The sequence below is a fragment of the Chelonoidis abingdonii genome, chromosome 2 (genome assembly GCF_003597395.2).
Source record: "Chelonoidis abingdonii isolate Lonesome George chromosome 2, CheloAbing_2.0, whole genome shotgun sequence".
In the NCBI taxonomy this organism is placed as follows: domain Eukaryota; kingdom Metazoa; phylum Chordata; order Testudines; family Testudinidae; genus Chelonoidis; species Chelonoidis abingdonii.
The window spans coordinates 223819864-223847492 of record NC_133770.1 but is presented as its reverse complement, the minus strand read 5'-3'; the positions used below and the strand labels follow the sequence as shown (position 1 = coordinate 223847492).

Here is a 27629-nt window from a genome sequence, read left to right as displayed (position 1 = left end):
GGGAGCCACCTGAGGTAAGCCCAAGCCCCAATCCCCTGCCCCAGCCCTGAGTCCCCCCCAAACCCAGAGCCCCCTCCTGCATTCCAAACCCCTCATCCCCAGCCTCACCCCAGAGCCTGCACTCTCAAGCCAGAACCCTGACCCCTTCCTGCTCCCCAACCCCCTGCCCCAGCCCTGAGCCCTCCCAACCTGAAGCCCCCTCCTGCACCCCAAACCCCTCATCTCCAGCCCCACCCATAGCCTGCACCCCCAGCCTGGAGCCCTAACCCCCTCCCGCATCCCCACTCTGAGCCCCCCCGAAAACTCAGAGCTCCATCCTGTACCTCAAATCCCTTATCCCTGGACACCCTACAGCTCTCCCCACACCTCAACACTCTGCCCCAGCCTTGAGCCCCTCCCACACCCCAAAACCTTCATCCCCAGCTCCATTGGTTCGAGGGCATCAACAATTTTCTTCAATTGGGTCGCCAGAAAAAAAGTTTGAAAACATTACCCTAGGGGTATGTCTACACTACCATTAAAAACTGCCAGCTAACTTGGGCAAAGGAGCTGTTTAATTGTAGTGTAGACATTCAGGCTCAGGCTGAAACCTGAGCCCTGGGACCTTCCCCTTCACAGAGTCCCAGAGCATTTTAATTGCTGTATAGACTAATGCAGTCCAATGTGTGGTGGTGGTGCTGCTACTGCAGTTGTAGCCAGAATGTTTATTTTCAGTTACTGTTTTGGCATGCTGCCAACATTTTCCCAACGAATGCATACAAGAAAAGGGGAATGACAATTTTTAACAATTTATAACTCAGTTGGACTGAATTTCCTGGGACAAAAAAAAGGAACTTCTCTCGCATGAAGGCTTTCTGCTTGCAGAACTTCTGAAGCATATTGCAAACAGTGGAGGTGCTAGAGCTTCTGAAGGAAAAAAAGTAATAAGAATCTTTTATGGCCTTAATTATTCATTTATTTACTTTTAAGTGCTTGAATTTTGTAAATTATATAAGTAAATATACTGTTGTCAGCAATCTTAACTGGCTTTTGAAATGATTTTATTTTTAGTATTGGAATTGTCTCCTGAGGACAAATTATTTTAGGACTGTCTACCAAAAGACTAGTGCTGTATATAACAATAATATTTTCTTCTTCGAGTAGAGGCAGATGTATTCCACTTAGGTGTGAATGCCTCTAGCACACCAGAGCTGAAGACTTTTTCGTATCAGTACCTGTAGAGAGGCACACTCATGCCTTGGGTCTGTGGCCCTTTCCCTGGCTATATGAGATAGTGCCTGATCCCCCTCAGTTCCTTCTGACCACCCTGGAGTCAGAGCTCTCCGTGATTGTAGTTTCTCAACCTCACATTTTGTCTTAGCCTAGTTTATTATATATACTGTTAGTTAGTAGTTAGATAGTATTAGTTGATAGTGTTCCCCAGTGATGCCTCCACCAGGGTTTAAACACTGTTTTGTATGATGGGATGATCCCCAACAGCGATCCTCCACACATGGTGCTTGCTTTGTCTCAGGGAGGCCCACCCTAAAGAGTGCTGTTTGATTTGTAAGTCATTTAAAAAGTGGATTCAAGTGGCACAGCACCTTCATCTCAAACAGCACCTGCTTGAACAGGCCAGGCTGTCTGATCCAGTACCGAGGCCCTCTTTAGGCTGAGGATCGCCCTCGGGCACTGCTGCCTGTCATTCCCTGGTAGGTGCCTTGCCAAAGAGATGGAGGAGCCATTCTCCTTCATTGGCACTGAGGAAGAGGTCTCATAAGACCAGTCAGGATTGCTCCAGGTCATGGGTGACTCCTCTGCCTCCCCTAGGAAAAGCGTGGAATGGTGTATGGGATGGTGTGGCTACCTCTGGCCCCTCCCTGGTACTGAGTGGGAATGGCAGAAACCCTGTACCATTGACTCTGGTTCTGATCTTTGGGCATCTGTTGTGTCCAGTACTGACAAGGAAGATGCCAGTGTCATTGGCTTACCAGGCAACCACAGGCCTCCTCTGCCTTTTGGTTCCAGCCTTGCTGTAGGTCCAGGACTTTCCCATTGCTGTACCACATATGATCCCTGTGATGGAGCGAGCCTCTGAACTGCTGTGCCTGTTTACACTGCATTCAGATGCTTCCCTACCCAGGGGGGAGATGGAGCTGGTATTGAAATCAGTGTGGGGGACTTTGGCACCAGGGTCTCTTTGGCTGTGACGAGTTTGCTCTACTTACTTCTGGATGGCGCCCCTTCTGGAGGTTCTGGGGATTAGCTCAGTCGGGCCGATGCCCATTCTAGCAGTTACATCCACCAGTTTGTTTTCTGAAAACACTCTCTCCCTCCTCCCAGGCAGTGACTGCAGACTTCTCCCTACCACCCACTCTGCTTCCAGTTTCCTGTCCTTTGTAGAAGCCCCACCTGTTCTTCACTGTTGAGCTTCTTTCCAATGAGCTGCCTCCATCCTCAAGCTACTCGGTTTGCGTTCTAATTGGCTGATTCGGCCCATCTGCCCTAATTCAACTCTTGCACCCCATCACATCAGAACATCCCATCATGTCGGAACAGGCACATTTGATGCTGAAAGTGCTCCCATGGTCGCTCTTACCACCTTTGATGTCAGTGAATTTGGGCACTCCAGTACCATTGTTTCCACTGTGACTAATGCTGCCCATGGTATGGGGTGCAACAGGGGCACCTGCAGCATTCCTTTATGCAACTTTTCTCCTCTGAAACAACGGGACTACCCTATGAAGTGAGTTAGATCCCCCAAGAGGAAGTTGTTGGGCTTGAGCTTCGGACAGTGCTCACGCCCTTCTTTGGCCAAGGCCAAGCACCCATTTTAACTCCTTTGTCCAGAGCATTGGTTCAGTCGTTATTCCAGACCTCCAGGCCCCCATCCCTTTGGGGACAAGCAGGCCCACTTTTACAGTGCTTGGAACTGGATTACTTCTGACAGATGTGCCCTAGACACTATCAGATTGGGCTACGCAGTCCAGTTAGTCTCCATGCCCCATTTCCCCCATCTTTGTCCATCCATCTACAGGGACCCCCCGCCCTCACAAGACACTGCTCATTGATCAGGTCAACTCTCTGTTGAAGTTGGAAGCAGTAGAGGGGGTTACACCAGAACACCAGGGCCATGGCTTTTACTCCCAGTACTACCTGATACGAAAAGCCAAGGGCAGGATGAGACCTATTCTTGACCTTTGCCGACCTCAACAAATTCAAGTACATGAGTTTTCACATGGTCGCTTATGAGCTATCCTCCCCACACTATTTCAGAATGACTGGTTTGCTGCCCTGGACCTTCAGGACTTTCATATGGCCGTTCTACAGAGCCACAGGAAATTTATGCGTTTTTGTGATAGGAGAACACCACTTTCAGTATATGGTTCTCCCATTCGGCCTCTCTTCTGCCACTGCGTCTTCACCAAATTCATGGTGGTGGTCATGGCATATCTCAGGAGGAAGGGAATCCACATCATCCTGTACCTTGATGACTCCAGAGAGGAGGTTCTCACCCACATTGACACCACATTACATTTTCTCAAGTGCCTGGGACTCATTTTAAACACAGCAAAATCAGTCTTATTCACTGGGTCGCTGTTAGACTACACAAGGTAGAGAGCATTCTGCTGATCAGTCACTTCCAGGCTATTCAGCAGCTCTGCCTCAGTCTTCAATTTCAGCTGTCCATGACAGTTTGCATGTGTCTGAGTGTGTTGGGCCATGTGTCCACTTGCACACAGGTGGTCCAGTTCACCATCTTGCACCCCCTTCAGATGTGGCTTAGGACAATTTACTATCCTGCCCTGCCTGATAGTTGGACAGATTGGTTTGCCTCCCTCCACCAGTTCTACATTTCCTACACTGGTGGGAATCCCCATGCAATGCATGCCTTCTCCTACCAAGTCAGTGGTTACCAATGCTTCCCTTCTGGGTTGGAGGGCACATTTGGATTTGTTGTGGGTGCAGAGCCTGTGGTTGAAACAGGAAGCCTCGTTCCATATCAGTGTGCTGGAACTTTGGGCCATCCGTAATGCATGTTGTGCCTTCTCAGACTACATCTGTATCAGATACGCAGTGGTTCATATGCTCACTGACAGTACCACTGTGATGTACTATGTGAACAAGCAAGGAGGGGCAGGCTTCAGGTTACTCTGCCTGGAGGCAATCAACCCCTGGCAATTTTGCATCGAAGAAGACATCACTCTAGTAGCAGTCTGTTTGCTGGAGATGCAAAATTGTTGTGTGGACCGTATCAGTAGAGTTTTTTCTTGGACTCATGAATGGTCCCTGAAGGAGAATGTTCTCTGGATCGTCTTTGCAATGTGAGCCATCTCTACAATCAACCTGTTTGTGATGAGGGAAAACAGGGAATGTCGACTGTTCTGCCCTCAAGGGAGCCTCAGCCCAGGCTCCTTCCCTGACATCTTCCACTGCTGCTGGCAGACAGCTCCTTTGTATGCCGTCCTCCCTGCCATTCCAATCATTCAACAGGTCATCTTCAAGCTCAATGTGGATTGGGCCGAGGTCATCCTCATTGCTCCAGTGTGGCCGAGACAGTGCTCAACAGCAGGAAGTTCTCCATTAGGATAGTGTACTTAGAGAAGTGGAAGAGATTCTCAGTTTGGTCTTTGACCCATGTGACCCAACCGACAGTGGCTTCCATCCAGGACATCTTGGAATTCTTTCAGCAATTGGGCCTTGCACTCAGTTTGCTGAGAGTGCATTTGGCGGAGATAGCAGCATTCCATCCCCTGGTTCAGAGGAACTTGTTTTTTTCGAATGCCATGGTGACAAGATTTCTGAAGGAGACTCTCCACTTATATCCTCCGGTCCAATAATTGTGAGACCTAAACACAGGCGGCTCTAATTGGCCCTCCATTCGAGCCCCTTGTGTCCAGTCTGCTGCCCCTCCTTTCTCAGAAAATCACGTTCCTGATAGCCATCACTTTGGCCAGAGTGATATGTGAGTTGCAGGCCCTCACAGATGAGCTGCCCTACACTCAATTTTTCAAGGATAAGGTAACACTGCTACCATACCGAAAGTTTTTATCCCAGGGCATCTCTCAGTTTCATCTGAATGAGGGAGTGTTTACCTGTCTTTTTCCCTAAGGCTCACTTTTCCACAGAAGAACAGCACCTTCTTACTGTTGATGTCAAGCAACGTCTAGCCTTTTATCTAGACAGGACTAAACTGTTTTGTGTTTTGCCTTGCTGGTCCATGTCACTTGCGGACTGCATGAAGGGGCAAGTGGTCTCTGCACAGACCATGTCTAGATGGATAACATCCTGAGTCAAGGCTGCATATGAGATACCTTCAGCAGCACCTGCTCCATGCGTATGGACTTACTTCATGTGAGCACAGGCGACATCAGTAGCATTCCTCAATGACATTTCCATACTGGACATCTGCAGAGCAGCCACATGGTCGTCTATACATATGTTTACAGACCACTATGCTATTACTGCATCTTCCATAGTGGATGCAGGCCTCGGAAGGATGGTCCTGCGATCCTTATTTCAGTAGACTCCAAGCCCTACCTCCACATTAAGGTGCTGCCTGTGAGTCACTAAGTGGAACACTCATCTGCATCTACTCGAAGAAGAAGAAACAATTGCTGTAACTGTGGTTCTTTGAGATGTGATACAGACATATATTTCACAACACACCCTCCTTCTCCTCTGTATCCGAGTCTCCTCTCATAAGCTTTCAGTTTGCAGGAACTGAAGTGGGGTCGAGATGGCACTGTCATGTAGTCAGGGGAGCAGCCGCAGCCACAAGGCCTGATTACCACTCCCCTACGGGTACTGCTAGGCAAAATTTTCTGGCTCCAGTGCACTGGATGTGCACACACCTAAGTGGAATACATGTCTGCATCACATCTTGAAGAACCACAGTTGCTGTAATTAACAGTTTAATTCTATCCCTGTGAAGTGTTATATATTTAAAGTAATTCCAGTTTGTTCAGTCTCCTATATAATAAGTATGCTAGTGGACTCAGTCCATATCCTGGTGTCCAACTGTTTGTGTCAGCAAACTATTATCATGGTTGCCACAAATTGATAATCTTAACAGAGATGCTGGAATCAACCCATGGATGGAATTACACGTTCATTGTCCAAAACAGGATTGATTGAGGTTGTGTGCCTTCTGTAAGTACAGTGTGAGCAACAGCAAGTAAAGAATTTGATAAGTAAGGAATTTCAGTCTCTAGTACACTTCTCCCAAGCACTAAATTGACTTAAAAATGTAAGTTATAGAAAGAAAACAAAAGCCTGTATTCTGGTTAAACTACCTGAGATTTTAATTATATCAAGTTATGTTAATCTGCTTTATATTACAAATCCTAAACTAAAGATATACAGTGCATAAATCCCAATCTTGAGATGTAGGCCTCGATTATACTGGAAGAGTAGAAGAGGAGCCTCAAATGAGAGAGTGCTGGAACAGAGTTCAGATTTGCATATGATTTGCAAACAAGGTAATTTCTGGGTAAAACAATGGAGTGCAGGGAAGGCACTGATATATAAAGTTACTCATTTGCCATTCATGATCTCAATAGTAACATATAGGTATTGAGGATATTTAATGACTGCTAATTATAAAAGGTAATTGAACTTACACCTTAGAAAATTCAGTTGCCTTTCTTGTACTTTCTGCTGCATTAGTTTATTTCCTGTGCTTGAATTCATATCATCATAGTGCCAAAATGGTAATTTCCTTTCTCTTTATTCATTATTCATTTTAATGTACAGTATATCAAACAGTTTGAAAGCTGTTTGTCTTTATAATGTCAATATTAAATCTTCATTGCAGTTGTTCAATTTGCTTTTGTTATGATATTATAATACATTGTTATTACATTATATTGTGTGTGTGTTAATTTTTTAATTTTTTTTGTTTTAAGAATTTGGAAGAGAACATAAAAAAATTAATTCGAGATGAAAGAGGAACATGGCAACTGACTCAGGTAAACAAGATATTAACATATTGATTTTATGTATAAACTCCTTTTTACATATCTTTGTTTTAACACTGTAAATCTTTCCATAATAAAACACTTTTTTTTTTTACCAACCCTGGATTGCAGACAAATGATTCTCTCCTAGCTGTTGACATATGCTCTTTGGAAAACTGGCAGGATCTGATTATGGATAAACAGTTTGAATTAAAATAACCATATCTAATTTTGGAAACTACTGTGAATTTCTGACTCTTTTTAAAAGGCATGGTTATCTTTGTGGTAAACATAAAAGGTATTGGTTTGCTTTGCAATAATGATTTTCTTCTACACTTTGGTTTCTTCCTTTTTAGCTTGCTTGTCTAAACCAGAGAGCAGTGGCTATAGTGATAAAGTTCCCCATCAGTAAAGAATTTGAGTCCTGACATGAATTTCCAGTACTTGAATTGCTTATTTTCTAGGTGTCTACACTAGGACTAGGAACAACTTAAATACATTAAAAGCAGGTGAAGAAATTAAAGTAATACTTTGTTTACAGTGTGGTAGCCATATTGACTCCAGGATATGAGAGAGGTAAGGGTGGTGATATAATATCTATTATTAGACCAACTTCTGTTGGTGGAAGTTACAAGCTACTAAGAGCTGGTCTGGAGAAGGAAATCTACGTGTCTGAGCTAAATAGAAATTGGGACAGCTTGTTAAGCATAAGGGATAATGCATGTTATAGGCGGCCACTTGAAAATAGAGTGGGCAATAATGGTTTGATTGTAAGCAAAAGGGGTTTAGAATGGGCCATTAAGGATTAGCAGGCAGTGTGGTGCATTACAAATTATTGTAATGAGCCATAATCCCATTGTCTCTGTTGAATCCATGCTTTTTGGTGTCTAGCCATGTTATGAATTTAAATTCCCAGCCTCACATTTTGAAGATGTTATGCAGGTTTCCTCTGAGGCCGGGTATTTGAACATCAGAAATGGAGTGATCATTTTGTGAAAACTCTTTGCACCTGGGTGATATGGTGTTTGTCTTTTATCATTTTTCCAAGTGAATTCATTTAAGAGAGCAGTGATTGTCCAGTTTCACCTACATAGTTGTTATTGGGGCATTTTATGCACTGTATGAGGTACATCACATAGTGTGACAGGCATTTGTATGATCCATTAATCTGGAAAGTTTGTTATGGGGGGAATCGATCACCATAGCAGTGAAGATATGTCTGCAAGTTTTGCATTTGTTGTTCTGGCAGGATCTGGTGCTGCTTTGAGTTGGTTTGACATGGGCTGTGGGGATCTTGCTTTGATGAGCTTGGCAAGGTTGTGAGATTGTTTAAAGGCCAGAAGAGAGGGGTTGAGAAAAATTTCTTTCAGGGTGTCAAATATGTTTGATGATACCCCATATGGGTTCCAGTTTGGGGCGATAGGTGACAACGAGTGATGTGCTGTCATTGGGCATTTTTTTTGTGTTGAAGCAACTTTTCTTGTGGTATTTGGGTGACTCTTTCCGTGGTGCAATCTAGTTCTCTGGTGGACTGTCCTTGTATAGTGACAACTGTTTTAAGTATGTCTAGGAATGTATGCCTGACTATCTTTTCAGTGCAAATTCTGTGCTGAGTGCCTAACTGTAGATAACATATTTTTTGTGTCTTGGGTGGTTGCTGGATCTGTGGATGATCGAAGGGTTTCTTTCATATAGTAATTTGTAGGATTCCACTGCTGAAGCTAATCGTGATGTCTGGGAAGTTGATGCTGGTGTGGCAGTGTTCTAGAGAGAGTTTGATGGATGAGTGGTGGTGGTTGAAGTTATGGTGGAAATCTGAGGGAGTTTAAGTTGTCTGTCCAAAGAATAAAAATACCTCTGATGTATCTCAGGTATAATATTGGTCTCATGATGCAGTTGTCCAGAAATTTTTCCTTGAGGTGACCCATGAAGAGGTTGGCTATCCTAGTACTCATGGCTGTTACCATGCTATGGACAAAGTGATTGTTGTTAGATGTGAAATTGTTGTGATTGAGGATGAAATGAATGCATTTGGCATTGTGTTTTGAGTGGATTTCTGAGCATTGTACATTATCTTGTAGGTATTTGAGGCAGGCAGCGATGCCATCATGATGAAGGATGTTGGTGTATAGGGACATAACAACTGTGGTTACAAGGATGGTGTCATGGGGAAGGCTGTTAGAGTTGAAGAGTTTCTGGAAGAAATTTGTAGTGTCTTGGAAGAAGCTAGCCCTTTGTGTGGGGAGTAGTTTTAGCATGGTTTCTGTCGGTCTTGATATTCCTTCAATAAGAGTGCATCTGCCTGGGTTCCTGTGTTTGTCTGTCTTGGGAAGCATGTAGAAGGTCCCTAGGGTGGGTTTGTGGGGGACGTGTTGTAAAGGATTTTTTTTTTTAGTTGTTTGAGGAAGGATTTGTTGGTATTTTTAAATTCCTGTGTGAATTGTGGTGTGTGGTGGTTTATTTTTTTATAGTAGGTGGTGTCAGACAGCGGTCTGTAGGCCTTATTGACATTGTCATCACAATTAAAGACTACAATAGTGCCTGCATTGTCTGCTGGTTTGATCACTATCTAGTGGCTGGATTTCAGTGTCTGTATAGCTGTCCTCTTAGTGGTAGAGCGATTGTGGTGGCTATAATGTTTGTTAAGTATCAGAGGGGTAGCTGTGTTAGTCTGGATCTGTAAAAAGCGACAAAGTCCTGTGGCACCTTATAGTCTAACACATGTATTGCAGCATAAACTTTCATGGGTGAATATTCACTTTTTCAGATGCATGTAGTGGAAATTTCCAGAGGCAGGTATAAATATGCAGGCAAGAAGCAGGCTGATAATGAGGTTAGTTCAATCAGGGAGGATGAGGCCCTCTTCTAGCAGTTGAGGTGTGAAAACCAAGGGAGGAGAAACTGGTTATGTAGTTGGCAAGCCATTCACAGTCTTTGTTTAATCCTGAGCTGATGGTGTCAAATTTGCAAATGAACTGAAGCTCAGCAGTTTCTCTTTGAATCTGGTCCTGAAGTTTTGTTTGTTGAGCATTTTACAGTTGATTTTTTTTCCTGAAGCAGTCAGTGTAATGATCCAGTGTGTGGTTTCATCTTCTGTGCAATGTCCAGTCTGATGATACTTTTTTCTTCTGTCTGTCCATGGGGAGGTGATAGTTGTGGGTGGTATCTTTTCTGTGAGATGGAATTGACGGAGGAATTCTTCTAGTTCTTCACATGATCGTATGTTATCAGGTTCTCTGGTGGGGCAGAATTTCAGTCCCTTGGAACGTACAGATGCTTCAGTTTTGATTAAGAGTAGTCTTGATAGGTTGACGACATTGGGGTATCATCATGTGTCCATGTGCTGGGCCATGGTGTATTGGTTTCTACAAGAGGCAGTGTTCTCTTGGTTGTGCAGTTGCTGTAGCTGGTTTCACTTTTGTGTGTGTGTTGGATAATTGGCATCAGGTATTTTAGATAGTTTTGGGTTTGCTGCATGATCTCCAGGTAGGCTTCCTGATATTCTTTCTTCCAGTGTGTGGGAGCATGTGGTAATTTCTTGTTGGAGATGGTCTCTTCTGAAGCATATATGGTGCAGGAAATGGTTCCTTAGTTTTTCTGGGGTCCAGAGCTGCTTAGCATATTTGGAGTTGTAAGTAGTGATCAGAAAGGTGTAGACGTGCCCCAGTAACAACTATGTGGGTGAAACCAGACATTCACTATGATTGTCTGGTTTAAATGAAGTCACACAGGAAAAAATGATGAAAGACAAAAACACCATTCACCTATCTGCAAACACTTTTCACAAACTGATCGTTCCATATCTGATTTTTCAATACTCAGCCTCAAAGGAAACCTGCACAACACTTTCAAAAAGCAAGGTTGGGAACTTAAATTCATAGTGCTGTTAGACACTAAAAACCAGTGTGACTGAACAGAGACACTGGTTTCATGGCTCACTACAACAATTTGTAACACACCCCTGCATGCTAACCCACTTCAAACCCCTTTTTCCGAATAATCTAACCCTTATTGCCCCCTCCATTTCCAGTGGCCTCCTACAACAGGCATTCCACTTATGCTTAGCAATCTGTCTCAATGTGTATTTAGCTCATACTGATTTCTTTCTCCAGACCTGAAGAGGAGATCTTCATAGTTCAAAAATGTGTACCTTCCACCCACAAAAGTTTGTCCAATAATAGTTATTACATTACCTACCTTATCTGTTTAATATAATACTTACATTTTGTATTTTTTTTTCCTGTTCAGTCACTTCCTGTGTTTGTCAATTCTACTGGCTACACTGCCTTCTCTACTTCATGCAGTGCTCATAACATATTCTGGCTCAGTGGCTAACTTTGCTCTCATTCTGTAGATATTCCTAATATCACTGATCTGTACTTGTTAACCCCTGATTTTGTAAATACACATATCATTAATTTGTGGTTCTGTTTGTAGCATTTTGTTAATAGTATGAATGGCCTTTCAAATTTAGAATTTTTTAAATAGATTGTTCTTCTATTGCTTCTGATTTCAATAAGCAAAAATTAGTTTTATGTCTTTTTAACAGGCCAGGATTAAAGCAATGTATGGTGAGCTAGAGCAAAAGAAAAAAGATAGTGTCAAGATAAAAGAAGAAACTATAAAGAAGATAGCAGACATTGAGGGACCAGTGGCTGAACTAGAAGCACAATTTATTGAAAATAAAAATATACATAAAGAAAATATTGAGGTAATTTTTCTTAACGTATTTTTCCAGACAATAATTTAGAATGAAGTTTAAAACAGTTGTGGTTAGTTTTGGTGTGTTTACTAATAAACTTACTGGTATTATTGGGGGAAAAAATCAAGGAAAATCACAGTTAAGGATAAACTTCAATTCTTATGTTTTGTAGTTATGCCTTGGGATAATATTTCATATACCTCATTCAGTGACTGTATGTATTGTAACATGCAGCAGTTAAGAAGTCTTAACTTTCAATTCACATGCCTTAATTGGTAACCCTTCTTCATCTCTCTTAACTAGACAACATAAAAGTTATCACAAAAGTGAAGAACATTTAGCACATGCTTAGTATGTCTCCTGTACATTTCTGCTTAGCTGTAAGTTCCAGACCAGGACAGAAGGCAACCAGCCTTTCATCTACTGCTAACTTGGCATGCTCTCCTCTTTTCAGCCTTATGGAAAGAGCAACTGAACAAGAAATCCCTCTCCAGGGAGGTCTACCTTGGGTGTGAGGGAGAGGAAGGGGAAGATTTGTGTCAGTGGTAAACCTCTTACAGGCCTTTAACTCCAGATCCTCAACTCCACTTGTCCTGGATTTTTTGTATAGGTCACCCTTCTCCAGGCTCTGTTTTCCTTGCCAGTTATTTGCCTTTGTCTTTTGGAAGGGTCTTTCCGATATTCCCAATCTGGTGCCCTTTATCTCACTCCTCTCTTATCGTCCTTGGAGGGGAGATATACTAGCCAACCTGCTTCCCCTTCATCAGCTGTCCAGTGGTGTCTGGCTACTTTCCATATATTGGAAGGTGCAGTGTCAGTGAGATGGGACATTTCTCTCTTTCTGCCCTGCAGGAAAATTGTCAGAAAAGCAAACTGCTTCTGTGTCCAGAAATTCTAACAAGGAGGGTCTGTTGTCCTGTACATACGCAGTAGATTTTCCTGTGTTCCTGACTGAGGGTGTAAGAGACGGTGCAAGCAGATGACTCTCCAGTTCCTTCTTACTGGCACGTAGCCAGAGTCAGAATCCTTGTGTTTACAGCTCTCTCCATTTTTTCCCCCTCGATAGAACCTGTTAATAGCATTGTAAATAGTTTTTATACATCATAGCTTTTACATTAGTATATTTAGAGTTTTATAGTATAGATAATATAGCTAGTTTTTCCCCCATACAGGGGACTCCCTCCTCGCTAGAGTGACTAGACTGAGTATGCTTAAACAGTGCAAACTGGAAAGAATAGGGCAGACAATCCCCCAAACTTCACCAAACCAGTAACAAAACATTCTTCTTCAAGTGCTGTTCCTGTGGGTGCTCCAGTTCAGGAGCTGTTGATCAGAGATTTTTGGTAGAAGTTTCTGATTGAGGTGCTCATGTGCAGTAGCAGTCTCACAGCATTGCTGGTGCCTCATCTGGTAGGTGCACTATCATGGTTGCAAGGATATATCCCTATCCAGGACTGTCCACAAGAGATGCAATCTCTCCCCAAGCTATTGAAAGCAGGTGAGCTTTCGTGTATGAATCCTAAGTGTCTGTTTGGGCCAAAATGACTTTGGGGAAGAAAGCTACTAGAGGTTCCCCTGGGATAGTGCTTGGGTATGCTACAGACCCCCAGGCTCCAGGATAGAGACCTCTTTAATGTTTTAATGAAATAAATATTACTTAGAGTTGTTGTGATTATGGGAGACTTTAACTTCACAGATATAGATTGGAGGACAAGTGCTACTAATAATAGTAGAAAGAACAGACATACTTGTGGAACCTTAGAGACCAACAAATTTTTATTTTGTTAGTCTCTAAGGTGCCACAAGTACTCCTGTTCTTTTTGCGGATACAGACTAACACGGCCGCTACTCTGAAACCTAATAATAGTAGAATCATAGAATATCAGGGTTGGAAGGAACCCTAGGAGATCATCTATTCCAACCCCCTGCTCAAAGCAGGACAAATCCCCAGACAGTCCCCCTGCCCCCTGTTCCCTAAATGGCCCCCTAAGGATTGAATTTACAACACTGGGTTTAGCAAGCCAATGCTCAAACCACTGAGCTATCCCTCCCCTAGGGCCCAGATTTTCCTGGATGTGGTAGCTGACAGATTTATTCACCAAATAGTTGCTGAACCAACAAGAGGTGATGCCATTTTAGGTTTGGTGTTGGTGAGTAGTGAGGACCTCATAGAAGAACTGGTTGTAGGGGACAATATTGAATTGTGTGATCATGAAATAATTCAGTTTAAATTAAATGGAAGGATAAAAAAATAGATCTGCAGTTAGGGTCTTTGATTTCAAAAGGGCAAAATTTAAAAAATTAAGTAAATTAGTTAGGGAAGTGGACTGGACTGAAGAACTCAAGGATCTGAATATGGAGGAGTCTTAGAATTACTTTAAATCAAGTTGCAGAAATTATCTGAAGCCTGCATCCCAAGCAAGAAAATAAAAATGTATAGGGAACGGTTGCAGACCAAGCTTCTCAAACAGGTGATTAAAAGAAAGAAGAAACCTACAAGGAATGGAAGATGGGATGGATCAGCAAGGAAAGCTACTTCTTGGAGGTTAGAAAATATAGGGATTTTTATAGAAATATAAAGAGAATTGCTAAAAGCCAAGCAGAATTGGACCTTGCAAAAGAGATTAAAACCAATACTAAAAAGTTCCTATAGCCACATAAGTAAAAAGAAAACAAGAAGAGAAGAAGTGGGACCATGAGCACTAAGGATAGGGTGGAGATTAAGAATAATCTAGGCATGGCCCAACACCTAAACATACACTTTGCCTCAGTTTTTAATAAGGCTAATGAAAATCTTAGGGGTAGTGGCAGGACTGCTAATGGGAATGAGGATATGGGAATGAAAATTACCACATCTAAGCTGGAAGTCAAACTCTAACATCTTAATAGGACCAAATTGGGGAGCACGGATAGGCTACCTCCAAGAATATTAAAGGAAGTGACACATGAAATTGCAAGCCCAATAGCAAGGATTTATAATGAAACTGTAAACTGTAAATCTGTATCCTATGACTGGAGAATTGCTAGTATAGTTCCCATTTTCAAGAAGGGGGAAAAAACATAATCCGGCAGACTACAGGCCTGTTAGTTTTACCTCAATTGTATGCAAGGTCTTGGAATAAGTTTTGAAAGATAAAGTAGTTAAAGAAATACAAGTAAATGGTACTTGGGATAAAATAACAGTTTTACAAAAGGTTAACTTGTGCCAGATCCAACCCGGTCTCCTTCTTTGAGAAGATAACTGATTTTTGTAGACAAATGCCCTACTGAAATCTGCATTTCCTTTTTTACAGTGTCACATGGGAAATTATTAGTTAAATTGGAGAAGATGAGGATTAATATGAGAATTGAAAGGTAGACAAAGAACTGAAAACCAGTTAAAGGGGAGACTACAATGGGTCATGCTGAAAAGTGAACTGCCAGGCTGGAGGGAGGTTACTAGTGGAGATCCTCAGGAATCGGTCTTGGGATCAGTCATATTTAACATTTTTATTAATGACCTTGGCACAAAAAAGTGGGAGTGTGCTAATAAAATTTGCAGATGACACAAAGTTGGGAAGTATTGCCAGTGCAGAGGAGGACCGTAAAATCATACAAGAAGATCTGGATGATCTTGAAAACTGGAATAATAGAAATAGGATGAAATATAATAATGCAAAGAGCAAGGTCATGTCCTTGGAAACTAACAATAATTTTTCCAATAAGCTGTGGATGTATCAGTTGGAAATGACAGTGGAGGAGAAAGACCTGGACATATTGGTTGATTACAGGATGACTATGAGCCGCCAATGTGATACGGCCATGAAAAAGGCTAATGCAGTCCTAGGATGCATCAGGTGAGGTATTTCCAGTAGAAACAAGGATGTGTTAATGCCATTATACAATGCACCGATGAGACCTCATCTGGAATACTGTGTGCAGTTCTGATCTCCAATGTTTAAGAAAGATGAATTCAAACTGGAACAGGTGCAGAGAAGGGCTGCTAGGATGATCCGAAGAATGGAAAACCTGCCTTATGAAGGAGATTCAAAGAGCTCAGCTTGTTTAGGCAACCAAATGAAGGCTGAGGAGAGATATGATTGCTTTCCATAAATACATCAGAGGGATAAATACCAGGGAGGGAGAGGAGTTATTTAAGTTAAGTGCCAATGTGGACAGAAGAATAAATGGCTATAAACAGGTCATCAACAAGTTCAGGCTTGAAATTAGATGAAGATTTCTAGCCATCAGAGGAGTGAAGTTCTAGAACAGCCTTCAAAGGGAGGCAGTGGGGGCAAAAGACCTAACTGGCTTCAAGACTGATCTTGATAAGTTTATGTAGGGGATTGTATGATGGTACTGCCTACAATAGCATGTAGTTGATCTGCGATTGCTAGCAGCAATTACTTCCAACGGCTGATGTTGAGGTACTAGAGGGGGAGGGCTCTGAGTTACTTAAGGGAATTCTTTCCAGGTGCCTGTCTGGTGGGTCTTGCTTAGGTCTAACTGATTGCTGTATTTGGGGTCAGGAAGGAATTTTCCCCCGCATCAGATTGGCAGAGACCCTGGGAGGGATTTCCCTTCCTCTGACGCATGGGATATGGGTCACTTGCAGGTTTAAGGTAGTGTAAATGGTGGATTCTCTATTACTTTAAATCATGATTTGAGGACTTCAGTAACTCAAACACAGGCTGTAGGTCTATTACAGGAGTGGGTGGGTGAGGTTCTGTGGCCTGAATTTGTAGGAAGTCAGACTAGATGATCATGAAGGTCCATCTGGCCTTAAAGTCTATGAGAGCTGCTACGGAGAGGGCTAGGTCACAACATTAGAAGACCACCCTGACTGACAAGGGCTCAAAGAAGTTGTAAGTCCTTGGGAGGAAGGTCTTGTCCTCTACAGGCCATATTGCTAGCTATCAGGCCTCATTAGCGAAATATGATTTTAACTATTGTTCCAGTCTTGTGGACTTTAAAGACAAACTTCACCCCTGACGACAGAGCCCAATTACAGTCCTTCATAAAGGAGGGCAAGTTAGTGACAAGAACATTCCTTCAGGATGCAGTGGATGCAGCAGATACAGTACTTAAAAGCCTAGTCACTTGTATAGCCATGAGGGAAGGATTCTTGGCTACAGAGAATTCTTGCTGCAGGCAGTGGCCCAGTAATAATATTGCCTTTTGAACAACTTTCAAATAATGGGGATTCCCTTCCTATGTCATTCCCTTTTTACTTTCCCCTTATCCCTCCCTACTTCTGTTGAGTGCTCACTGCTTCCCAACTGTGACAGAATTGTGGGAGGCGTTGGGAGGTACAATGGAAAATTTCTTATCTAATAATTTCCTTTCTGCTTGCAATGTCTCTCAAAATTCTACCCATGCTGGATGGTTTCACTGCCAGGGGCAATTTTTTTATTCAGACTGTCATCATGTAGGCTGTGTCTGTTATACATAATAATTGAGTAGGTGTTGAGGTTATTATCTTTCTATGAGTTTTACACTGCTTTGGAATGACTCCTATGGTGGCAAGTCAGAGAAAGAGGTGTGGCTAACACAGGTGGTGCTGCAACTTCAAATTGCTTCTCGAAACTGCAGAATGGAGGGGAACAGCCCAGATGTAATAGTAGTGTGGAAGATGCTGCTCGCAGAAAGGAAATTATCATGTAACAATTTCTCCATTTTGAAACTCAGTGTGTACTGTCATTAAATTCTATTTGCCCATGACTGCAGTAGCAGTACAGATCAGCAAGGCAGGGAAGGCACACAAAAATATCAGTAAGCACAAGGAAACTGGTGGCATACCACAATGTGGCTGTCATTTGAAAATCAGAAAGACATTGTAGCATTTCAGATTCGAGCAGCCAACGAAAACTTGGTCCATAGCATTGTTCTGAACTGAGATAGAAGCACACAATCCCAAACATCCCCATTTAATGGCTGATAAGCTTGTCATAGTGCAGTAAAAGAAACAGTTTATTTTCTTTGAACCTAGTACATCACTCACTATACTCATGACCCATAAATATTCCAATTTATTGTCCCTAAGTGTGAATAATGATGTTATTGACATGTCATATGGCACTGTTTCTCCCTCCCCTTTGTCCTTTTCTTTCCGTGACACTAACAGCATCCCAGTGCAAGAAGGCAAGGGGTTTATTGGTATCCGGTAGTAAGTTTCAGCTGGCCTGACCAGTTCAGTATATCACACCTCACTAATGTCATAACTTGTATCTTGAAGATATCATGTAAGATATTAATAGAAAGCTAATAACATACTGACCATTAATCTTATGGTGTAATGTATGGACTGAGGACAAATTCAGTATTACAAACATATTGGAAATTATGTTATCAAGGTGTGTCTGCCAGGCAAAGCTAACGTTACTCTACCCCAGACAAAGAAATGGGGTTCTGCCACCTTGAAGGTATTTCCAAGGTACATTAAGAGACAATGGGAATGCAGTGTACATAGAAGGTAAACAGGGGAAGAGATATTCACTCAGCATCACAGCAGGGTGAAGAGATTGCAGGAAACAGATCAATTTGCATTTTAGCAAATACCAGCAGGAGAAGAAGCCAGCATGGAACTTTTTTTGCCACCAGACTCCATGTCACTTTCCTCACAGCTTGAAGGTACTTTACTTTGAGGGGTAATCAGAAGAATCCATTTCAAGGTGCACTAGCTATAGAAGGGAGGCGCAAAGAACCCTGAGTTATCTTTCACCAAGAAGACAAAAGAGAACCAAGCACTTTGGACATTATGGGAGATCCTGACCGGGGGAGGTCAGTCATTTTGCTGAAAGATAGATGGGTAAGGAAACTACCTTGAACAAAGGCTATAGTTTTTCTTGTTAAGTCTTAGCCTCTAAAAAGTGTTTTTCACTTTTATTTGCGTGTAACCATTTCTTCCTCTATCCTTTATACCTGAATCCACTTAAAATCCTATCTCCTTTTGTTAATAAACTTGTTTATCTTTTAATCTAAAACAGGGGTCAGCAACCTCTGGCATGTGGCTCACCATGGTAAGCACCCTGGCAGGCCGGGCCAGTTTGTTTACTTGTTGCATAAGTAGGTTCAGCTGATCGCAGCTCCCACTGGCCATGGTTCGCTGTCCCAGGCCAATAGGGGTGGTGGGAAGCAGCACGGACGAGTGATGTTCTGGCCGCTTCTTCCTGCCACCCCCATTGGCCTGGGACGGCGAACTGGTGTCTCTGCCAATCTGATGTGGGGGAAAAATCCTTCCTGACCCCCAAATACAGCAATCAGTTAGACCTAAGAAAGACTCCCCAGGTGAGCCGTGTGCCAGAGGTTGCCGACCCCTGATCTAAAAGAATCCAGTGCTGTGTTTGATTTAAAGTGAATGTTAACTCCATTAATGTGGCAAGCAGTTGTGTATTGTATCTTTAAAGGGACAAAGGAACCGTAATATCTCTCTGAATGGTCCCGAAGAGGGCTGGATGTTGCAGAGCACATGGTTTTGGGAAAATTCTTGATGAGGGGTGGGGATGTTGGGGTCATCTTGCCAGATATAACCAAGGCTGGTGGAAGCCAGAGTGCGGCAAGGGTGTAACAAGCAGGCTGCTGGAATCAGAATTGCTGTGTGAGAGTTGCTTAACACAGAGATGCTCAGTGCATGATTGTGTGCTGGCTGGTAGCATCCTGACAAGAGAGCAATAGCAACAGAGCATGTTTAGGCATTCAGAGTTACAGGGCAAGCAGTAACACAACTCCTCACTGGTCTGGATTGCAGTCCAGAAGATGACACTGTCATTGTTATACCAATAAAAACTCGCAGGATTTTATTAAAGGGGACAAGACATTTGTCACATTTATTGTAAATACCATAATAAAATAAAAGATAACAGCAAACAATGTTGTTTGGCTACTTATTCCTATGATTATATATCTATATATAATACATATATCCATTCACACAATCATTCATACAAGTTCTGTATAGATATTATAGTTACCAGCCTAAAGTTGCTTGTGACAGAATACTGGCCAGGTATCCTGTACACAAGAGTGGAGCCGAGTCCGGGTCAGGTGCACCTGATGCTCCTGGAGGCTGGCAGCCAGAACCATAGACTCAACTTCTCATCTTCAGAGCTCAGTTTTATAGGATTTTTCCCTATGTTAGTCATGGGAGTTGTGTTCATTTTGCTGTTGCCAGATTAATCGCAGGTCGCTGGCTCTATTGTGTCAGATGTTTGTTTAGGTGCTTGAGGTGGTGTTCTGCTGTTGCAGAATCAATCAGCAGGTGTCTGGCTCCATTCTGTCAGATGTTTGTTAGGTGCTTGGGGTGGATCCCAGTTCACCCTCCGGGGGGTCACCTGGTTATTCCACTTGACACCTTCTTCGGCCGACTGAATTTTTCAGGCTGGTAACTCCCTACCTTCATTCACTTTTAACTAGGCACTCATTTCACATACACTCTTTTCTTAATTACATTATTTTACTGTCTCTTACCTTTTGGCTGGGAGACTCCCCTGTCTTTTAACAATTAACAATAAGGACATAAGTGAGATAAAAATGAATTTACAGAGGTGGAGGTCTCTATGTTGTAGTGATTACAAAGTGTCACTGAGAGAAGGGCACTTAGAGTCAATTAACCTTTAACAAGTTTTATACAAAGTATTGTGTGACAGGCTTCACACAGACACAGCTGGTGGCTTGCAGGTTAGAGGCTAAATCTGGGGAATCACATTTATTTCTAATATAAACCTTTAGTTATAAACTATTAATTAACATTAAATCATTTCTAACAATAAATCATTTTTCATATAAACCATGTCTAATATAAACCTTCTTTAGTATCCCTACATCATCTTATCTCTTCCTCAGTATTAATAGTATTATACTTCTGAAGAGGCAACATGTAGGGGTGGGGGATGCATGGTCACATCCCCCCCCACACACACACCTGATTGCTCAGTCACATGGTGTGGCTGGGCCCCCTCCCTATGTAGCAGCTGAGCTGGGGAGCTGCGCCAGGCAGGGAGAGGCAGAGGCTGGAACAGAGGAACATCTGGGAGCTGCATGGAGGGGCTGCTGCTTTCCTGGAGGTGTGCGGGGCCTGCTTTCTGGAAGGGGAAGGGTTGCTGGGAGGGAGGGCATGACTTGAGCTGTTTTGGGGTTGTGTCCACCCCACTGTTAGCAGGCACGGGTCGTCTGTGTAACTTCTGTCTCTACTCCTAAGAGCAGCAATACCATTTTCCCATCATATTCTGTTTTATCTTAACTAGGACCAGGAGACTTTCAAAAACAAAAAACAAACAAACCATATTAATGGCTATAGCATTCGTTCCTACTCCTAATCTTATGTATGCCTTTCAGTTCCTGTCTCACTACTGTGCAGGATATGACACATAAAAAGCAATAGACAGGATCTAATCCTTTTCCAGTTGCGAATGACACTATTTGTAGGTGAAAGATTAATTTTTTTAAAATATTCCTTTAAGGTCTCCCTTTTCTAAATAGTACTGTCTAAAATTTATTCTAGGATCCAAAAGAGAAATTCCAAACTTCTGAAGGAAACTATTGGAGCTGTCATTTGTTACATAGTTACTATATAGATGGACATGAATTCCACATGTATCCTCAGTGGCCCTCTGTATTAATTCACAGAACTGTAAAATCTAGAGCTGCAAAAATTTGTTAGCCCATCTACCTGCCAAGGCTGGATTGTTTTCTATGGTGTATATATACTAGTATATAGTCATTAGTCCAGTCTAGTTTGAAATGTGCCAAGTAATGGAACTTCTATCATTTCTCTTGAAAAAGTATTATGCAGGTTAGTAAAGCACATTCTCAAGAAGTGTTTCCTGATCTTCATCCTAAATTTTCCCTTTTTTTAATCCATTCCTCCTATAACCACATTTGGGATGCACATGTACTTAGCTGGAACATCCTAGAAGACTTGTGATCATGCAGCCGTGCTTATCTAAATGTTTGCTCCTGAGCGTATGTAAAAAGCCAAGGACTCATCTCCACACAGTTCCTGTTTTAACTGTTTCATTAGTCAGATTACAGCCTTTGCCCTTCTACCTGCATAATGTCTTTACCTTTATAGATAGTTTAGGACAGCATTTCTCATTAATCTTACTAGTTTTAATTTTCTTATGTATAACAAAAAGGGGGGAGAGCTGTAGTTTCAATTCCAATAATTTATATATTAAGCTAGGCTGGACAGGTTAGTAGAGTCATCGATATGACTGGTTAGTCTCTTTGGTTGCAACATAGTTCGTCTGCTCTGTATCGTCATTTGTGGACCAACATGTCCTCTATACTTCTCTGACAGGGTACTCCCAGAAGACATGCTACATTTTTGTTCCCTCTGCACCAGAAGCCCATAAGAGTCAGAGATCTTTTCTCAGAGAAGTAGTACTGTAGCATTTTCCTTGCCATCAGTTCAAGTTAACTAAACACTTCAGCAGGTTTGAAATCCTCATCATCAACAAAGTGCTCAGAGGCATCTCAAAAGTATCCTGGCTGTTTAAGTCTGCTTGCTGGTTGTTAGAAGCACAATGGATTGGAACAGGATGCTACTGAGCATTCTGGAGTTTCGATCAGATGCCGAGAGGAGATTTTATGGAAGAAACATCATTGTTATCATAATTGGAACTGAAGATTCATAGGCACCATGACTCAAACAAGGCCTCTGTGCAGGGAGAGGGCTGAAACTGGAGGGGGATGGATGCAGGGTATAAAGGATCTATGTGACAGATATGCCTCGAAACTTTAATAACTGATGATTCCTTCTGGCCATCAAAAATTAGAAGAGCTATTCACCATTGTTTGTCCCCAAATAAGATTAATTTATGAAGGCAATAAGAAAATGGCTCATGTAATGTGAGACACTTTGTCTAATGGCCCATAGATCAGCCAAGGTAAGCTATACCAAGTTCATCAGCAAGCCTTTGAGCATCTTTACACTCATCTGACACCTTAATCATTAGTAGCCTCAACTGCAGCCTTATTTTTCTTGCCACAGTATAAACAGAGGATACAATGAACATCTTCCACCTGCAATTCCATTCTCTCTAGTTCTGAATCTTCTAATAACCAAGTTTGACAAGGTGGTCAAGAACTTCCAATGAGTCATGCCTCAAAGTCTCTTTTCCTAGTCTTTTTCAGACTGATTTTTCCTCCTAACAAGGCAGCATAAAACAGAATTTCTTCAGAAAAATCAGTGTTAGATATAGTTTAAAAAAAGAGATTCCAGTTTGTGCTCATTCCAAGTCCTCTTTTTTGTATATCACTTTCTTGAGAAGGAGCTAAAGAACAAAATAATTTCCTGTCTCCAATTAGGAGCCATAGAGGAAGCCTTGCAAGACTCAGGATGAGGTCTCTGCACATTTTGTTGATAGCCTATGTATTATCCTCAGTAGAATAATTTAGGGCTTATTTGCATTTGAAATGCTACAGCGGCACAGCTGCCCTTTAGTGTAGAAATTACTTGTGTTGACGGGAGGGGTTTTCCCATCACTGTAGTTAATCTATATCCCTGAGAGGTGGTAGCTAGGTCGACAGAACCTAACACTGTCTACACTGGGGGTGAGATTTGTGACATTCCCCAGGATATAATCTGGACTATTGAACAGCAGTGTCCCCTTAACTCCCTAGCCTGGAGTTCCTTTTACAGGGCTATGCTGTCAGAGTAGCCATTCCTGGCCTGCTCACACTGCCTTCAGCAAGCAGATTCACTCCCAGCTAAATAAATGAGCACTCTGACCAGTCACTCATGAATTACATACAGGATAATACCCGGAAATTATTAATCACAGACTTTCCCCCAGAAATATGCGTCTCGTACTGTCCAGCACACTACTGAACAATGCAAGCTTGTAGAAACTCCATCATTTCATAAAAGGAAAATGATATATGCACCAGCTTTACTATCCCAAATGGAGTTTCGCACACACTTTAATCCAAACACGCTGGTTAAGATAAAACAATAAGATAAATTTATTAACTACAGAAAGATAGATTCTAAGTTATTATAAGTATTGATGCATAAAGGTCAGGATTGGCTACAAAAGAAAATAAGATTAATATACAAACTAATATGTAACTTAACAAGCTAAGTGAACTTAAAAGCAAAGATTTTGTCTCACCTTATGCTCTTGTAAATTTCACAGGTTGTGCCTCCTTCCAGCCTGGGACCACTCCCCCTTTAGTTCAGTTCTTTGAAAGTTGTTGATGTTATGAGCAGAGAGATCAGAGGAGAAGTGGTGAAATGGAGGCCACTGTCTCTCTCTTATACTACTTTCTCCTCTTGGATGATTACCCCCAACTGAGGTGTAGGCAACAAATAGTCTTTTGCGGACGTGAGGGTTGAACTGTCTCTGTGATTAAATGTATATTTCTTGTTTACGCCTTCCTATTGCTGAAGAATGGCTGCTTAAGACAGTGATAGCTCTTTAACACCTGGCTGGGGTGCTACTGAGTTTTGTCTCTGAAAAACTAGTTTATACCTGCCTTTCTAACTCTGGAACATGTTACAGCAATGTTATGCAGAAACATATAGCTTTACATATAATGTTGATACACGTATTTTATTATGACAAGGCATACTTCGTACAAAATTTATTGCAGAGTTGTAAAAGTTATGACCATAATAGTATAGACCGTCACAAGGTTGGCTTAACTATGTCTCCCAGGGATGTAGATTGTTCACACCCCTGAACAATGTAGCTGAGTCTACCTAACTTTTTAGTGTAGACGAGGCCTTCGTCCTTAGGAACCATGCCACCGAACACGATAGTCTTGCTATTAAGGAGCAAAGGATCCTGTGGCACCTTATAGACTAACAGACGTTTGGAAGCATGAGCTTTCGTGGGTGAATACCCACTTCGTCAGATGCATGTAGTGGAAATTTCCAGGGGCAGGTATATATATGCAAGCAAGCTAGAGATAATGAGGTTAGTTCAATCAGGGAGGATTGAGGCCCTGTTCTAGCAGTTGAGGTGTGAAAACCAAGGAGGAGAAATGGTTTTGTAGTTGGCAAGCCATTCACAGTCTTTGTTTAATCCTGAGCTGATGGTGTCAAATTTGCAGATGAACTGAAGCTCAGCAGTTTCTCTTTGAAGTCTGGTTCCTGAAGTTTTTTGCTGCAGGATGGCCACCTTAAGATCTGCTATAGAATGTGGCCAGGGAGGTTGAAGTGTTCTCCTACAGGTTTTTGTATATTGCCATTCCTAATATCTGATTTGTGTCCATTTATCCTTTTCCGTAGAGACTGTCCAGTTTGGCCGATGTACATAGCAGGGGCATTGCTGGCATATGATGGCATATATTACATTGGTGGACGTGCAGGTGAATGAACCGGTGATGTGTGGCTGATCTGGTTAGGTCCTGTGATGGTGTCGCTGGTGTAGATATGTGGGCAGAGTTGGCATCGAGGTTTGTTGCATGGATTGGTTCCTGAGCTAGAGTTACTATGGTGCAGTGTGCAGTTACTGGTGAGAATATGTTTCAGGTTGGCAGGTTGTCTGTGGGAGAGGACTGGCCTGCCACCCAAGGCCTGTGAAAGTGTGGGATCATTGTCCAGGGATGGGTTGTAGATCCCTGATGATGCGTGGAGGGGTTTTAGCTGGGGACTGTATGTGATGGCCAGTGGAGTCCTGTTGGTTTCTTTCTTGGGTTTGTTGCAGTAGGAGGCTTCTGGGTACACGTCTGGCTCTGTTGATCTGTTTCCTTATTTCCTCGTGCGGGGTATTGTAGTTTTGAGAATGCTTGGTGGAGATTTTGTAGGTGTTGGTCTCTGTCTGAGGGGTTAGAGCAGATGCGGTTGTACCTCAGTGCTTGGCTGTAGACAATGGATCGTGTGATGTGCCCGGGATGGAAGCTGGAGGCATGAAGGTAGGCATAGCGGTCGGTAGGTTTTCGGTATAGGGTGGTGGTTAATGTGACCATCACTTATTTGCACCGTGGTGTCTAGGAAGTGGACCTCCCGTGTAGATTGGTCCAGGCTGAGGTTGATGGTGGGGTGGAAGCTGTTGAAATCGTGGTGGAATTTTTCCAGAGTCTCCTTCCCATGGTCCAGATGATGAAGATGTCATTCAATGTAGCATAGGTAGAGACGTGGGCGTGAGTGGACGAGGAGCTGAGGAAGCGTTGTTCCAGTCGGCCATAAAATATTGGCATATTGTGGGGCCATGCGGGTTGCCCAGGCGTGCCATGGGCGTTGCCCGGTGCGGCCGGATGGGCCTGGAGAGATATCGCGCCGGGATGATCGACTGTCAATCAAACCTTTGGAGGAGAGCAACACGTTTCCTTTCGTGGTCCAAGGTCATCAGCACATAAAAATATTTGGCATGTTGTGAGGATAAAGGCGGAGTATCGCTCAGTGCAGACCAGTTGTGCTGTGGGCATCATGCACAGGCCAGATAGTTGTTCCTGTGGACAGCTGTTTCCTGTATTCCATCTGTGTTGGGATGTTTGTGTAGAGAGCCTCTACATCCATGGTGGCTAGGATGGTGTTTTCTGGAAGGTTCACCAATGCATTGTAGTTTCCTCAGGAAATCAGTGGTGTCACGGAGATAGCTGGGAGTGCTGGTGGCATAGGGGTCTGAGTAGAGAGAGTCCACATATCCAGACAGTCCTTCAGTGAGAGAGTGCCAATGGCCCGAAAGATGATGGGGCGTCAGGATTTCGCGGGTTTGTGGATCTTGGGTAGTAGATAGAATAACCCTGGTCCGGGCTCTGAGGGTATGTTGATTTGTTCCGGTGTTAGTGTAGGGAGTGTCCTGAGTAGATGGTGCAGTTTCTTAGTGTATTCCTCAGTGGGATCTGAGGAAGTGGCCTGTAGAATTTTGGTATTGGAGAGTTGTCTGGCAGCCTCCTTTTTGGTAGTCAGACCTGTTCATGATGACAACAGCACCTCCTTTATCAGCCTCTTTGATGATAATGTCAGGGTGGTTTCTGAGCTTGTGGATGGCATTGCAATGTCTGCACGACTTAGGTTATGAGGCAAGCGATTGTTGTTTTTCCACAATTTCTGCCTGTGGCACGTAGTCGGCGAAAAAGCATTCAAATGTATAGGTCCAGACTGTCATTTCCGACCCTCAGGAGGCAGTCCATGTGGAGTTCTTCTTCGGTGCTTGTTGGTGGAGGGTACCTGTGTATCAGTGCGCTGTTCGCAGTGTTGTCCTGAAAGTATTCTTTGAGTCGGAGATGGCGAAAGTAGGCTTTCCAGATCGCGCAAGAAACTGTATCATGTTGTGGGGGGCAGGCAGAAAGAGAGTCCCGAGAGGTAGGACAGACTTTTCTTCTGGGCTGAGTGGTTAGTTGGATAGGATTGACGATATTGCTGGTGGGTTAGGGGTACCACGCATTGTGGCCCCATGTGGCAGGTAGGAGTTTAGACAGCTTACAAGTCCTTTTTCCTTTGTAGAGAGGTGAAGTGAGTAATGTAGATCTCCTGTCTTATTTTAGTGAAGTCCGTTTGTATGGAAGTTTGGGTTATTAATGACAAGAGGGGGCGGGAGAGTCTCCAGGTTGGAGAGCTCTTTTTTGATGTTTCCTGTTTGCTGTATAGGATGCTGACTCAGGTGGTTCCTCAGTTTCTTTGATAGAGTATGGCATAATCTCTCACTGTGTGGTCTGTGTAGTTTATGTAGATAGCAGTGGATTTTTTTACCTTAGTCCATTGGTATGAGCTGTCCATCCATTTGCATTTTGGAAAAGGAAGATGATATCTGTCTGTATTTGTGCAAGTTTCTTCATGAGGTTGATGGATTTCCACTCCATACAGCTAAATGCAGTGCCTTGCATGGTGTCAAGTATCCAGCAGCGCGGTGAAGCCGGGGTCTAGTTCTGGATCTGTCAAACACCAGCAACCGGAGCCTTGTGGCACCTTATAGACTTAACAGGACATTTTGAAGCCATGAGCTTTCGTGGGTGAATACCCACTTGTGCAGATGCATGGACTATTGAGGTAGATGGATGCTATTAAGGTTGATGATGGCTGAGAATAGCAGTTTAAGGCGGTGTGTGTGGTGGGAGAAACC

At 42.9% G+C, this 27629-nt stretch overlaps 1 protein-coding gene across 1 annotated transcript in view; it reads left to right on the top strand.

Moving 5' to 3' along the window:
* Window positions 1-27629, top strand: part of CCDC178 (coiled-coil domain containing 178) — a 379540-nt gene that overhangs the window by 86375 nt on the left and 265536 nt on the right. The window contains 2 exon segments of the mRNA XM_075061966.1: window positions 6888-6950; window positions 11488-11649. Of these exon segments, the coding sequence (XP_074918067.1) occupies window positions 6888-6950; window positions 11488-11649 (225 nt within the window).